The sequence below is a fragment of the Osmerus eperlanus genome, chromosome 16 (assembly GCF_963692335.1).
Source record: "Osmerus eperlanus chromosome 16, fOsmEpe2.1, whole genome shotgun sequence".
NCBI classification, from domain to species: Eukaryota; Metazoa; Chordata; class Actinopteri; order Osmeriformes; family Osmeridae; genus Osmerus; species Osmerus eperlanus.
In genome coordinates, this window is record NC_085033.1 from 4,832,511 (window position 1) to 4,844,806 (window position 12,296).

The 12,296-nt window shown below is 42.2% G+C and overlaps 4 protein-coding genes across 8 annotated transcripts; 1 reads left to right on the top strand and 3 right to left on the bottom strand.

Moving 5' to 3' along the window:
* Positions 1-190: 190 nt before the first annotated feature.
* On the bottom strand, positions 191-6,014 carry LOC134036271 (mesoderm induction early response protein 1-like). Of its 4 annotated transcripts, none has more exons than XM_062481136.1 (13): positions 5,943-6,014; positions 5,111-5,135; positions 4,867-5,015; positions 4,187-4,381; positions 3,949-4,078; positions 3,772-3,833; positions 3,605-3,677; positions 3,256-3,407; positions 3,090-3,171; positions 2,866-2,957; positions 2,351-2,397; positions 2,049-2,176; positions 191-1,938 (listed from the first exon to the last, which is right to left on the bottom strand). In XM_062481136.1, the coding sequence occupies exons 1-13, from the start codon at positions 5,949-5,951 to the stop codon at positions 1,640-1,642; spliced, it is 1,443 nt and encodes a 480-aa protein (XP_062337120.1). In that variant the 5' UTR covers positions 5,952-6,014; the 3' UTR covers positions 191-1,639. The 4 variants fall into 4 exon arrangements, with proteins under 4 accessions (XP_062337120.1, XP_062337118.1, XP_062337119.1 ...); XM_062481134.1 differs by having other exon boundaries at positions 2,351-2,478; XM_062481135.1 differs by having other exon boundaries at positions 2,866-2,960.
* A 502-nt stretch (positions 6,015-6,516) lies between these two features.
* On the top strand, positions 6,517-7,302 carry LOC134037078 (relaxin-3-like). The gene is made up of 2 exons (XM_062482378.1): positions 6,517-6,901; positions 7,108-7,302. Exons 1-2 carry the CDS (start codon positions 6,724-6,726, stop codon positions 7,233-7,235), a joined length of 306 nt encoding a protein of 101 aa, XP_062338362.1. The 5' UTR covers positions 6,517-6,723; the 3' UTR covers positions 7,236-7,302.
* Positions 7,303-7,354: 52 nt separating this feature from the next.
* dynlt5 (dynein light chain Tctex-type family member 5) lies at positions 7,355-9,402 on the bottom strand. 2 transcript variants are annotated; one of them, XM_062481246.1, is made up of 5 exons: positions 9,288-9,402; positions 8,796-8,989; positions 8,560-8,651; positions 8,322-8,446; positions 7,355-8,229 (listed from the first exon to the last, which is right to left on the bottom strand). In XM_062481246.1, exons 2-5 carry the CDS (start codon positions 8,906-8,908, stop codon positions 8,026-8,028), a joined length of 534 nt encoding a protein of 177 aa, XP_062337230.1. In that variant the 5' UTR covers positions 8,909-8,989; positions 9,288-9,402; the 3' UTR covers positions 7,355-8,025. The 2 variants fall into 2 exon arrangements, with proteins under 2 accessions (XP_062337230.1, XP_062337229.1); XM_062481245.1 differs by lacking the exon at positions 9,288-9,402 and having other exon boundaries at positions 8,796-9,236.
* A 166-nt stretch (positions 9,403-9,568) lies between these two features.
* LOC134036912 (SH3-containing GRB2-like protein 3-interacting protein 1) lies at positions 9,569-12,119 on the bottom strand. Its single transcript, XM_062482086.1, has 3 exons — positions 12,043-12,119; positions 11,767-11,931; positions 9,569-11,489 (listed from the first exon to the last, which is right to left on the bottom strand). The coding sequence occupies exons 1-3, from the start codon at positions 12,086-12,088 to the stop codon at positions 11,467-11,469; spliced, it is 234 nt and encodes a 77-aa protein (XP_062338070.1). The 5' UTR covers positions 12,089-12,119; the 3' UTR covers positions 9,569-11,466.
* Positions 12,120-12,296: the final 177 nt, after the last annotated feature.

Here is a 12,296-nt window from a genome sequence, read left to right on the forward strand (position 1 = left end):
AATTATCCTACGGCAATCATTTGTAATCCATTTAGATTTTACTAAATCGTTTTTAAAAAAAAACAATGTATTTTTAATATAAAAGCAGTATCATTGATTTTGCTAGAAATTCAGAGGCATTCCTGACATCAAAATGTGAGTTTTCACAAACCAAACTGTCTACTGTCTTGAATATACACAAACAATACGGAACATTCTGAATCTTTATTAAATATAGCCAACGTTATTCCATTCACAACCAGTCTTGGTATACACCTCACTTACTTTCTGGAGGAAAACTTACAGCACATTGTCAAAAGTGAAAACAAAACTACATGAATCAACAATCAACATTATTTTGAGGCATAGCCTTTTTAAAAGACAAACAAAAAACAAAGATCTCCATATGAATTTGCGAATGTAAGATTCAAAAGAGTACAAAGAAGTAAAACAATGAAGAAAAAAAAGAAAACAGAGTTACTGTGCTAAAGTTCAGGTTATTTCAAAAGCGAGCCCAGTTAGTATGAGGACTCTCAGTACCCAATGGAGAGGGTCTTGGCTGGGGCTTACAGCAGCCATCTATGCTGCACGTAATGGCTGAGTACAGAAACATCACAACACAACAGTCCTCCTACGGTGCTACGGGATAAAAGGACGACCGCCATCAGTGTCTTGTAAGCCGAGTCAATAAAAAAAAAAAATTGCAGTAAATACATTTCGACATGAGACTGGTGTGAAACAGGAATGGGGGGGAAAAGGAGAGATGGACATTTTGTTACATCCCAGTTTAGAGCAACAAGGCGAGAAAATCTTTGACCAAAATCTCACAGGGAAGACTGTAAAATACAGGCTGATTTAAGATTTTACGGTTATCAAAAAGTGTAAGAACTGTACAAGTTAAGAAATCTATACAAACTTTACATCAAAACTTAGGGACGTACTGTCTAATAGAAACCAAAAAAGACAATAAAATAACATGAAAAAGCCGACTAAGAAAATCCAAAAATAGCTTTTGAAATTTTTATGGATGAGTTATAATACAAGACATCACTGATGTCAAACGCTTTATACAAACAAACCTGGAAGGAAACAGATTTATTTCTCTCAACTGAACAAACATAGGCTAGGAAACCGCCTATAAGGGGTGTCTAATGAGCAGACAACCAAAAAACAAAAAAAAAGTGCAACTAAGTGTGCTTGCCAAAACGCCAGTCTGCCTGCTTCAAGCTCTTGAAGCCACGCGTCCTCTTGTTTTCTGGATCCAAGCGGCTTTGACGGCAGATACTCACCGTAGTACATTTCTTTAAAAATATATAAATATCTCTTGCGTAAAAAAATAACACAGGCAATTTTTTCTGTTTCTGATACAAACAGTGGAGGGGGGTGGGGGGAGAAAGCATTTTTTTTTGGAAAATGTTGAGATCGGTCTCTCCAAAAATGGATACTGAAAAAGAATAGCAGAATCGTAGTGAAGGATCCCGTGGTACTTTGGATGAGTGGAGCCGAGGTTTGCTGGGTTTGGGAGTGGGGCCATGTGTGCTCCTTTACAATCAGGCCTCTGCCCCTCCCTCGGTTGCTGGTGGCCCAGCTGGGTTTGGTTGGTCGTTGACGTTTGGTTTCCATGTCCTTCCTGCCCTGCCCTCCCCCCCCCGAGGAGTCGTCAGTCCTCCTGAGTTCTGGAGGGCTCCGGCTCGCACTGGCCCGATGGCTCCGCCTCCGTCCGGCACCTCTTGCTCAGCAGGTCGTAGGGAGGCGGGGCCTCGCCGTGGGGCTCCAGGGACCCGTTCCTGTCGTGGCTGGGAGCCTCCGACGGCTCGCAGCCGTTCGAGTCGTTGTCTGAGGCCGGGGGAGGGGAGTCGGAGCCGTGCGAGGGCCCGTTGGGCTGCTGTACAACTTCTGCTTTCACTTCATTCAACAGCGACGAGCCTTCTCCTGAGCCCGAGTTGTGGCTCGATAAACCTAGTCGGGACCGAATGAGTCGCCGTCAATGACTTGCCCCAAATCGTGGCATAAATAATAACTAAAATCTTGTCTGTATGGGAAGCGATGTTTTGTTTGCGTTTCCTCACCGTTGTGGCTGCTACCGTCCTCCTTCTCCGAGTAGCTGGTGCTGCTGTTGGAGGTGGTGGGGGGGGGCGAGGCCGCCCTGCTGGATGTAGCACTCTCTGTCTCATCCAGCAGCCTGTCCATGTAGTCCCTGGTAACGCACACAGGCAGGACACGGTCAACGCCACGCACTGCACTGACCAGGGGGCGGAGCCCTGGTCACGGCAGAGTCACATCCACATGCAGGGGGAGTACTGGGAAGGCCTTAGAACAAGGTATGCAACTCAAATGACTAAAACCCCCCGTGTTCAGCGTGTTGACTTACGTGACACCTGGGTGAAGGTTGTATTTCCTTTTCCCAAGCCTGGTTTGCTGTGCAAAGAAATCATAACGCTCAGACTTCTTCCACATGTAATAAAAGGCCACACATTCTCCTACAGACCTAGTTCTCACCTGAAAAATTTAATTCAGCAGACACGAGAAATAGCCATTATTACCATCGCTTCCAGAGTGGGGCCTGGTTCCAGTTCAACTTTCAATTCAGAGGGAGAGCTTTCAGAAATGTGCAGTGAATTGAAAACCACTCTTGTAATGGGGGATTACAGAGTGATTTCATTCATTCACAAATCAAATCTTGACTCCTCTCCTGACACTAATTGGAGTTGAAATGAAACCGACTCCCACTCTGATCGCTTTCAAAACACATCATATGCAAATCTCAGAAAACAAAATGAACATGGACATTATTCTAATACTTTTGTTTTCAGGAACATCAAATATTGTATTGAAATTAAATTAATTATGAAATTATAAATTGTATAATCAATGACACTGTCTTACCTTGTTAGCTTGAATTAAATGAAAGTCTTTTCCATAAGCTTTGAGTCCTTGTTCAAAATTTCTACATTCTTCTTCTGTCCACACAGACAGTTCTTCTATGGCAAAACAGAATAGGTTAAAAAAAAGTTGCTTCACCCAGACAACTATGTCAAGGCGATTTTCACCCATACAGAAGACATCGCATTGGTTAACACAAAATCCAGAAACATACAAAATACAATTACCTCTAGCTGCTTTGACATTAAACTTCAATCTTCTTAAAGCTTCCTCTGTGTCAAAATCACACTTGACCAGTTCATAAAGAGCCTGGGAAGACAGGATGAGAGTCGTGTCATTACGGCCTGGGTCTGTGGGTTGGGCTCCAGCTGTGCGCTCCTTAACCAGGCTCACCTGCTCGTTGTCTTTGATGTGAGAGCCCTCTGGGACGGCGTCCACTCCCTTCTCCTCCCCTGTGCGCCTCGACGCCTCCGTCAGGAACTCCACCACCTTGCCTTCCGGAAGAAACTCGGGGTCCCATAGGAGCTGGTCATCGTTTTCATACACTAGAGAGAAAGAGAGAGGAGGTGACCGTAAGAAAGAGGGGGGGAAACGATGTAAGTAACAGGGAATGTACTGCCCTCCCCTTCCACATCATACGTTTATGGTTCAGGATTTGTGGTGACCTGACCTTTCAACAAATTCTTTACAGACCATGTCATGTTTTGCCTTACGCGAGCAGATTTAACATGCAAGTCCTTACCTTTTTCATTGTCTTTATATTTACACAGACCCGACGGAGTTTCAGCCTGATACATGGAACCAACCATGATCTCCTGTTGAAAAGGACCCCCCCCCCAGTTACATCATCACCCATCTACATGAGTTAGAGGACAGACACGTCTTATGTTACATTGTCGGTATAGTTACCTTTTTCCAGTCCTCTGACGGAATATAATCCTCATCTTCCTCAGACTCCTCCTCGGCATCGTCTAAAACAAAATGGAGGATCCAACAAAACTAAATGTAACATTTTGGGCTTAATGACGACAAAGGCAAACAATTAATATGGTGGGAACAAGTCGGACCGGAGTCAGAGGCTCTTACTTTCAAAGTACTTGAGTTTCTGCGGCCGAATGAGCTCTGCCGTGCCGAGGGTTTTGACGGAGCGTGTGCGGACCTCAGACGACGACTGGGCGTCCTCCCCCAGCCCCGACGAGATCTTCACCCCGTCGGTCTGAAAAACACACAGGATCCGGGTCAAATATGGATTGCTTTCAGCCAATTCGTTTGGGTGCTCTGAAGGTGAAATGAAAACCCTCGAGCGGGTCCTGTCGGGACACACCTTGTTCCTCTTCATCTCCCCTGTGCTTCTACTGCTCTCGTCGTTGTCCAGGTCCTCCTCTTCCTCCTCCTCGTCATCCTCCACCTCTCCGTCTTCCTCGTCATCCTCGACTTCCTCCTCCTCCTCTTCGTCCACAGGCGAGCCACCGCCGTATCCGTAGAGACTCAGCAACTCGTGAATGGGCATTTCACTTTCCTAACAAATGATGCAAGCCATTTTCCTTACTAATGTCACCCTAAACAACTTAGAACCAAACTTGGGTCACCGGGTGACAGATCCTGTATTGGAATACAACATGAACATATTATACCGAGTTAGCTAATGTTAGAAGACGCACCTAGCCTGGGAACCAGACAAAACTGCCAGCTCAGGTTTTATTTGCTCTGGAAGATTGGCTGCCCTCCCGTTTAAACATATTCCCCTCAAACCAGAATCGGGTCAGGCCAATCACAACAGTATCTGATACGGGGCAGGTTTAAAATGATGACTATACAGAGGAGCACCATTGAGGCATTTTTGTAAACATCCAAGATTACGTTTCATTGCTCTGATTGGTTTAACCAGTCTAATTGCCTCAAACAGCATTTTGGTCTGTGTCCCTTTAAAATGTCAAATGAAGTGAAAGGTTCCAGACTACTGCACATTTGCTAATTGGTCTGGCAATGCCGGCTAAGACGCACCCGTTCAAGATGTTCAATCTCATTGTTGAAGTTGGTCTCTCCCCCCTCAAGCATCTCCTCTTCTTCCAGTGTGCGTTCATCATCAAAGTCATGGACCAGCATATCTACCGAGGGGTCGAATTCATGATCATCGGAACCTGCTGAACCTCCTGAAAACAAACACAGGAAATCAGATATGGAATTGTAGTCTTTTCCCCCCAATGCACCAACTTTCATTGTATCTACAGAGAAGTTAGATATTTACCTGGGCTCGTACTCCCAACGGAGGGCTGAAACATAAAAACAATTTGATATCAAATGCAAGTACATAGCAAAGTTATTAACAGCGAACTACCTTAACACACACAATCTGTCTTTCTATGCACCTTTCATACAGTTTAGCTAGCTAAATCTGCAATTTACAGTCATAAAAGACGGCGATATTACTGTTAGCTAAATTGTAATATTTAATCTCCTGAGTGCAGAGGATCATTTATCAATCTAAAATATACTTGGTCTCTAGTGGATGGAAGTGGGAGTCAGAGCACAAAAAGCGCGCCTGAACCTGGCTAGCATAGCTAGCTAGCTAGCTGATCAAGCAGCAGCTATTAGGCTAACTTATGATGGTGCCACATACATAGCATATGATATCCGATCATCACCAGTAGCATTTCTGGCAACTGGATAACAATTGGAACGATAGTCCACAAACTACTATAAACGGAGAAGTAACAGAGCAGTGTTTTCAATGTGCACAATAATTTGTTTGCTAGTTAGCTAGCTATAGCAAGAGTACTATCCAGGAATCACTGTGTAGCGCTGATGAAGTCAAGAACCGAACGTAGGTAGGATAGCTAGGCTAACGTTAGCTAGCCATAGCAAACTTAGCAGTAGCTATAGCAGCTAGCTAATACTGAAGTTTGCAAAATGCAATTTAACCCCAGAAAAGGGCTTAGTTCAATATTAGAAAATGTAAGCGAGTCGTAATAAAGTTTTGCGCTTAAGTAAAATATTACATTTGGGACCTATGTATCCGATAGAACAACAAATGTCAACCAGAAACAAAATAATTTTCCGAATAATTCAGTCTTTCCTACCTCCGCCATGTTCGCAATCCAGTTCGGGTCACATTCGGGGTCACAATCAGACCCCGGATAAACTAGCCCCGCCCACAAATATCTCACACTACTAATGCTACTAAACTAAATTACAATTCACATGAAATCCAGATGTTCGAAGCACTCAAACCATATGGGGAACTATGTTCCAACGATTATAATTCCCATTGAGGTGTTTATTACCTGTTGCTGAAAGATTTTTTGGATAGTTTATGGTTAGGCCAAATTATCATGAGTCTGATTAAACTGAAATGCCATGCAAAAATGTTAATGTGTTTTTCCTGGAAAATGTTGACATTGCCATTTCAAAATATAGCCACACATGTCATGTTGCTATGTGGAAAGCCATTGCCTTAATCTGTTTCATGATGTCAAGTAACTGGATACCTCTCAAGAACCCTCATTAGAAATCACTTTGCTACGGTACAGCAATAAACCCCATAAAAGAGCAGTAACAGCAATGCCCCTCTTTAACATTTAAGAGAATGGATACCAATTCAGTTAAATGCTAGATTCTCACATATCTCCTAAACGACCTAAATCTCATCCGCTGTCAAATACAAATGATGATCACCAGAGTGAATTCGCGTCACTGCCACGGAAGGGACATGGATCACTCCCGAGACCTCTGGAGAAGTGTGACGTAACAGGGGGATGCTACATAAAGAGGCCCAGGTGTTTTTTCAGAAGACAACAGAAGAACCAGGGAGTGAATGCGTGAGATTTTTGTGAATCTTTCTGATAGAACCTCCAAGCCACCATGAGAGTCCTGCTGCTGCCTCTACTGCTGCTGTGTGTGCTGGCTGTTGGCTGGGCTGAGCCCCAGGAAGGTGTGAGGGCTCTGAGGCTGTGTGGACGGGAGCTGCTGAGGGCGGTGGTGTACACCTGCGGGGGCTCCAGGTGGAGACGGTTCCCCGCTGGCGAGGACTCACCTGATGGTCAGTATTCAGCCACACCTGGACAGGTTACACCGTTCTTACAAAAGGGGCGCAATACACCACCTCCAACTGTATTACCTGTCAAATGTTACATTATTTAACGACTGTTCCACTAAATGAGGTAAAGCAAACCATAACAAAAATGTGATTTACTAGATTGCAAGCTTTTGATCTTTGTAATGACTACTTTAACTTCTGCTGCCCAGACAATGTGGACCAGTATGGGCTGAGCACCTGGATGGCAGAGAGGAGGAAACGAGACATCAGTGGATCCTTGATCAGGCTGTGCTGTCAACAAGGCTGTAATAAGAGTGACCTGTCTGCCTTGTGTTGAGGATAAGACTTTTTCCCATATTTGGATGGCTTCAATGAATCAGCAAAACATCATGACAGTGGCAATGCCTTTTCCTTCACAGAACATGTACAATAAATCAGCAATACAATTCTGTACTGATATCTCTTTTTATTTTCATTTTAAGGAGCTAGTCCCAAACTTAAACCAATGACAACGTTTTCTCAGTGAGAATCCTTATTTCTTTCTCAAGGCATGGTTGCTGACAAACCAAACATACTTTAGTGCAAATAGAAATTACCCTCCATGATAAAAGTACGATGACAGTATACACACAGGTAAACAAGCTAGTTCTAAACAGTCCTAAGGTTGCTTGGATGTAAAATGGTCTAGCATTGAGATGTACAGAATTTAGTATTAGAATGTCTAGGTGAAGCCAATAATTCACCTCAAAATGTGGTCGTTTTGGATGTCATAAACATTTGAAAAATAGAGGACGTACTTTCAAAGCTACAGTCCGTATACACACCTTTCCTCTCTTCTTTAGGCCACCTTAGCTTTATACTTTCTAAAAACAACTCTGGCTGCAGTACTACCAAACAACAATGTGTGGAGCCTCTCTGTAGTGACACATTAACCCAGTTCATCAGAAGGTGCCTCAATTAGGACTCTAGGAAACTTCCCAAATCACCTGCATGCTGATATGTTTTGAACATGACAATAAACACATAAAATGTATCGTATTTATGATACCCAGTATCTAAGGTTAAAGAAGGGCATGAAGCCTTTCCCAGTGTATCTGAATCCCATGGCAGTTATCAGTGACTGTGACTCACTCAAAGTAAACAGCGTAGACATTGGCCACGGCAAAGAGAGAGCTGTTCTTGAAGGTGTGTGAGGAGAAGGTGTCGTTGGACGAGTCCCACAGACAGCGACTGCCCATGCGCACGTTCTGGTCACCGAGCTGTCCGATGCTGATGAGAACGATGATCTTATAACGAGGAACCATCAGTTCCTTGACCCTGCCCTTAATCACCTGAACAGGATAGGCAGACATGGCATTCTTAACAGCAGTGTTCGACTATTTGGATTCAGCTACAATGTGTGTTCCTGAGTTGAATCATGTACCTCAGATATGGTTTTTGTCATTTGCCGGCATAGGTCTGCCTCATACTTCTCCTCTTGCAAGTAGCTGGCGAGTACATCCTTCAGAATATCATTGACAGTGATGACAGGGAAGCGCCGGTAGGGTCCTAAACCACAGTACAAAAACAAAGGAGGTCAGCCAATTACTGATGAACCACTCGGGTTACCATATGTCTATCAGGAAGTGCAGGTCAAAGTATGAAGGAAATGATCGGCTCACCCATCTGGTAAGTGTTTTCCATTTGAACAGTAGGCCTAGGGTTATCGTCATGGTGACCTGGCTCATCCATGTAAGATACAGTACTTATGGAGCTAGAAGTCAAGATTTGTTAAATACACATGGCATTCATAATAAAACATCACTATAGACTGTGTCATGTCCTACATTAAATATTATTTTACATGTAAGTACTGTACATGTTGAATATAGATAGAGGGTTGGCAGGCAATACTCACTCCTTCGTCCTAGCAGCTGTTTCCTTGGCTTTTACCTCATGGCTGCCAAGGGAAGACACGCTGGCTCTCTTCTTCAAGAGACGAACTGCTTTCTCCTTAGCCAGGTCAGACATACTAACTAGGTTTTTAGTCTTTTCTTCATAGAATGAATTTGGCTTTTCTAGGAATGATTGAGCTATGATGTTTGTTTGTAGCTGTAAACAGACATGATTGATCACTTATTTAGTAGGTTTTATGACTACTGACATTACAATGTGTGTTTATAGTTAACCTATAATATAAGCAAAAGTGGCTTTTTATTTGCTAAGCTAAAATTATAGAGTCAATATCAATTACACATTGTCAACACTGAACAGATAACAGTGTTTAAGAGTCCAGTCCATTATCCACAAATGAAGCGCACAGAATGTATCGAAGTCCCAACGTTCTGACTCAAGTGGAGAGATTTCCAAATGAAAAACAAACCATTAAAATGGAAATCTACATTCTTACCTTTCAAGTTTCATGAACCAAACGGGAAACATTGTAGCCACCCAGAGTATCGTGTTGTCTAGACAACACTCAGCTTTAGGGGAGGAGTTTTCCATTCAAGCGCTAGGAAAGTTTTAAAGGGACCTTTCACCAAATTCATTAAAAACATCCGTCTAGTCCGCTTCTAATGGCTTGTGAGCACAATGAAAACTCAATAGAAACGAAACTCCAACGACCTCCTTAAGGTAATACACACTCTGCAGATAGATACGCAATGAACAACAAATTGAGTCACAATTCAATACCCAATATTCTTCAGGTCTTTATTACCAAGTAAAACAGATAATACATGATATTCATTTTTTATATAATTACTCTTAAAATCTTTGGATGGGAAATGTACATGAAATGTTTGCATATTTAGTGTCCGGCGCAGTGTCCAATGAATACATTACAGACAGAACAGTATTATTATTTTAGAAAAATAAAACAAAAGTACAGAAAGAATGTAATTATGTCACTGGAAATATGCAAATCCATAAGGCAAATTAACTTGTCTAAGCACTATATAAATTACTGAAATTATGAATTACTGCTTGTGTGGTCAAAATTAAGTGAAATTATATTGTAAGCCTACTGTAAGCCTGTTTATTATTTTTTCTTTATTTTTTACTTTTACTAAAACGAGTATGACTTAAATGAAGTGAATATTGCGATGCGACCAGGACGCTTCAAAACATTCTATAAAATGTAATGTTCAAAACACATGGCGTGGATGGCATCAAGCTTTGGAAGCAATTACTGACGCCATAAAAATGTTCGTGTGTAGCCTATGTCGGGAAAGAGAGGATGACGTTGACTGTAATCTATCAAGGTGGTGCAATACTTGGGAAACATGCTAAAGGTAGGCGTGTCAGTTTTCAGGTGCAACCACAATGTAGAACGTGGAATTTACAGCAAGTGCAGTTCTCTACTCTTCTACTACCGGCCTGGATCTGAATAGCCTTGTCACAGATATGACTCATGTTTAATATTTTGCTTTCCATATTGTTTTTATCTTAACATCCTACAATGAAACGGATTTGCACTGGAGTACAGAATAAAGTTGGGGTGATGATGATTAACGGTTTAAGTGATGCAAATTACATGCTGCGCCATTTTACTTATTTTTTTAAATCATGGACATGTCACAGTAATTTCCACGCGGAAAAAAACATGAACTGTTGTCTAAAAAGTGCTGCAATGTTCTATTTAAGGTCTAACAACACCAATGTATTCATAAACAATACACATACACTCATATTTCCAAACAGATATCAGATCAGGAAACGTCTTTCGTATTTACAATTTTTACATACCGATTTTTAATATTGCTTTTAGAAAATGATAAAACACCTATTTACTCCACATGGTGGAAAAACAAGAAATGTAAATAACAAAGGGGACACACATCACATGGTATTGTATTGTCAATAAACAGTTATTGGAGGTTTCTATGATATTCTGCGATATTAACATGTAGTGTAGTAGTCAACACACATTAACTCCTTGTTCCTGCTAGAAAGGCAGCTTTATTGTTTACTCTGTCCGTAATTGGGAAAACACCACTAAAAGGCTATTTGTCATGACCTTAAATCAGGTGCTGGTTGATGAATGTGTCAACAAGATCAAATGGAAAAAACACGGATTTTTTTGATGGATGGCATCCATCAAAATGTTGCACTAACTTGGCTCAGGAAAGGAGTTACCTTTATTCTCAATTTAGACAAATGTAACATTAATTACAGTATTTATTCACATTTTTCTGCTAAGAATATTTTTCATAACTTTCTATTTATAAACGTCTCTCAAATAAGGCTGGGTCACTGTATGTACCCACGAAGGATGAGTAACTATGCTAATTGGGGTTAAATGTGCTTTGTGATTTGCCTCCAAAACCCAGTGGCTGCAACAACAAAAACTGGTACTACTTGCATAAACTCAGCAGTGATACTACTGAACAGAATGGGGTTTACAGTAAAATTATACCCTGGAGTGTTGACTACATCCTATTGGTTTAGTCCAACATGCATCATCACAACAGAAGTGAAAGAAGTTCCAGAAGTTTCTCTGTTGATGCCATGTTTTAAGTGTGCGATCCATTCCCCGTCTCTTATTCTCACAATCCATTGTTCCATAGCTTCTTTTACAACAGTGTGGACTAATTGTCGGCCAAATACTTCCCTGCAAAGGCCACAAGCAGAGAGAACTCAGTCAGGCCATTCAGTGGATGAACTGCAGTGAACAAATGGTTGGATTCTCAAACCCTGAGTGCCGGTCTCTTTCTGCTCATAGAAAAATTCAAAACCATGTTGAACAATGGAACGTTGGAGCATGTTTGAAGGCAGAAAAAGTCGGGTACCCAGGTTCAGTCCCATGTCTTCTGTGGTTCAACGCTCTATGGAGTGTTTTAATGATGCAGCCCACAAAGTGTTACGTTAACTCTGGCATATGAACTGACCTGCGGCGAACCTCTTCTTGACGAGGGAAAGCCTATAGCCAGTCCCCACCAGCTGGATGTCACAGCCAGAGAGAGTGCTGCCCTCACTGGTGAACTGCACTGCCAACTGGGAAGGTTTACTAGGACCATCCGTCAACTGGAACCTCCCCAGTAAGGCCCCCACACCTGGAGGGGGATTGAGATGGAGGATGAGGCATGAAGATGGGGATGCTGACAAAGCTGAACAACGGAAGAACAAGAGAAGGGAGGATTAAGAAGGAAGAGGATGAGACTTGCCTCCATTTTCCGACCGCTGGGAAAGGCTGGGGATCTTCCATAGCATGGTCTGATGCTCCGGGTTCCTGTGGCAGGAAAATAACACCCAGTCATGAAAGGTCATGAGAGACCAGGAAAGCGTTTCTAAAAATCCTACAATGATGTTTGTGCTAGAGCAAGACTGATATCGAGGGTCCGATATAGATAGGGGTAACAATATATATATATATATAAGCTTAGAGTCAGTTTCAGATGATAATATCTGCCAAACAGAT

Coding starts and splice junctions, on each gene's coding strand:
- LOC134036271 (XM_062481133.1), bottom strand. Junction 2,479..2,865: donor ATTTAATTCAAGCTAACAAG/GTAAGACAGTGT, acceptor TAAATTTTTCAG/GTGAGAACTAGGTCTGTAGG. Junction 1,939..2,048: donor GGACGGTAGCAGCCACAACG/GTGAGGAAACGC, acceptor GGTCCCGACTAG/GTTTATCGAGCCACAACTCG.
- LOC134037078 (XM_062482378.1), top strand. CDS start 6,724: ATGAGAGTCCTGCTGCTGCCTCTACTGCTGCTGTGTGTGCTGGCTGTT. Junction 6,902..7,107: donor TGGCGAGGACTCACCTGATG/GTCAGTATTCAG, acceptor TCTGCTGCCCAG/ACAATGTGGACCAGTATGGG.
- dynlt5 (XM_062481246.1), bottom strand. CDS start 8,908: ATGTCTGACCTGGCTAAGGAGAAAGCAGTTCGTCTCTTGAAGAAGAGA. Junction 8,447..8,559: donor GGAAAACACTTACCAGATGG/GTGAGCCGATCA, acceptor ACTGTGGTTTAG/GACCCTACCGGCGCTTCCCT. Junction 8,230..8,321: donor TGACAAAAACCATATCTGAG/GTACATGATTCA, acceptor TATCCTGTTCAG/GTGATTAAGGGCAGGGTCAA.
- LOC134036912 (XM_062482086.1), bottom strand. CDS start 12,088: ATGCTATGGAAGATCCCCAGCCTTTCCCAGCGGTCGGAAAATGGAG. Junction 11,932..12,042: donor CCAGCGGTCGGAAAATGGAG/GCAAGTCTCATC, acceptor ATCCCCCTCCAG/GTGTGGGGGCCTTACTGGGG. Junction 11,490..11,766: donor CAAGAAGAGGTTCGCCGCAG/GTCAGTTCATAT, acceptor TGGCCTTTGCAG/GGAAGTATTTGGCCGACAAT.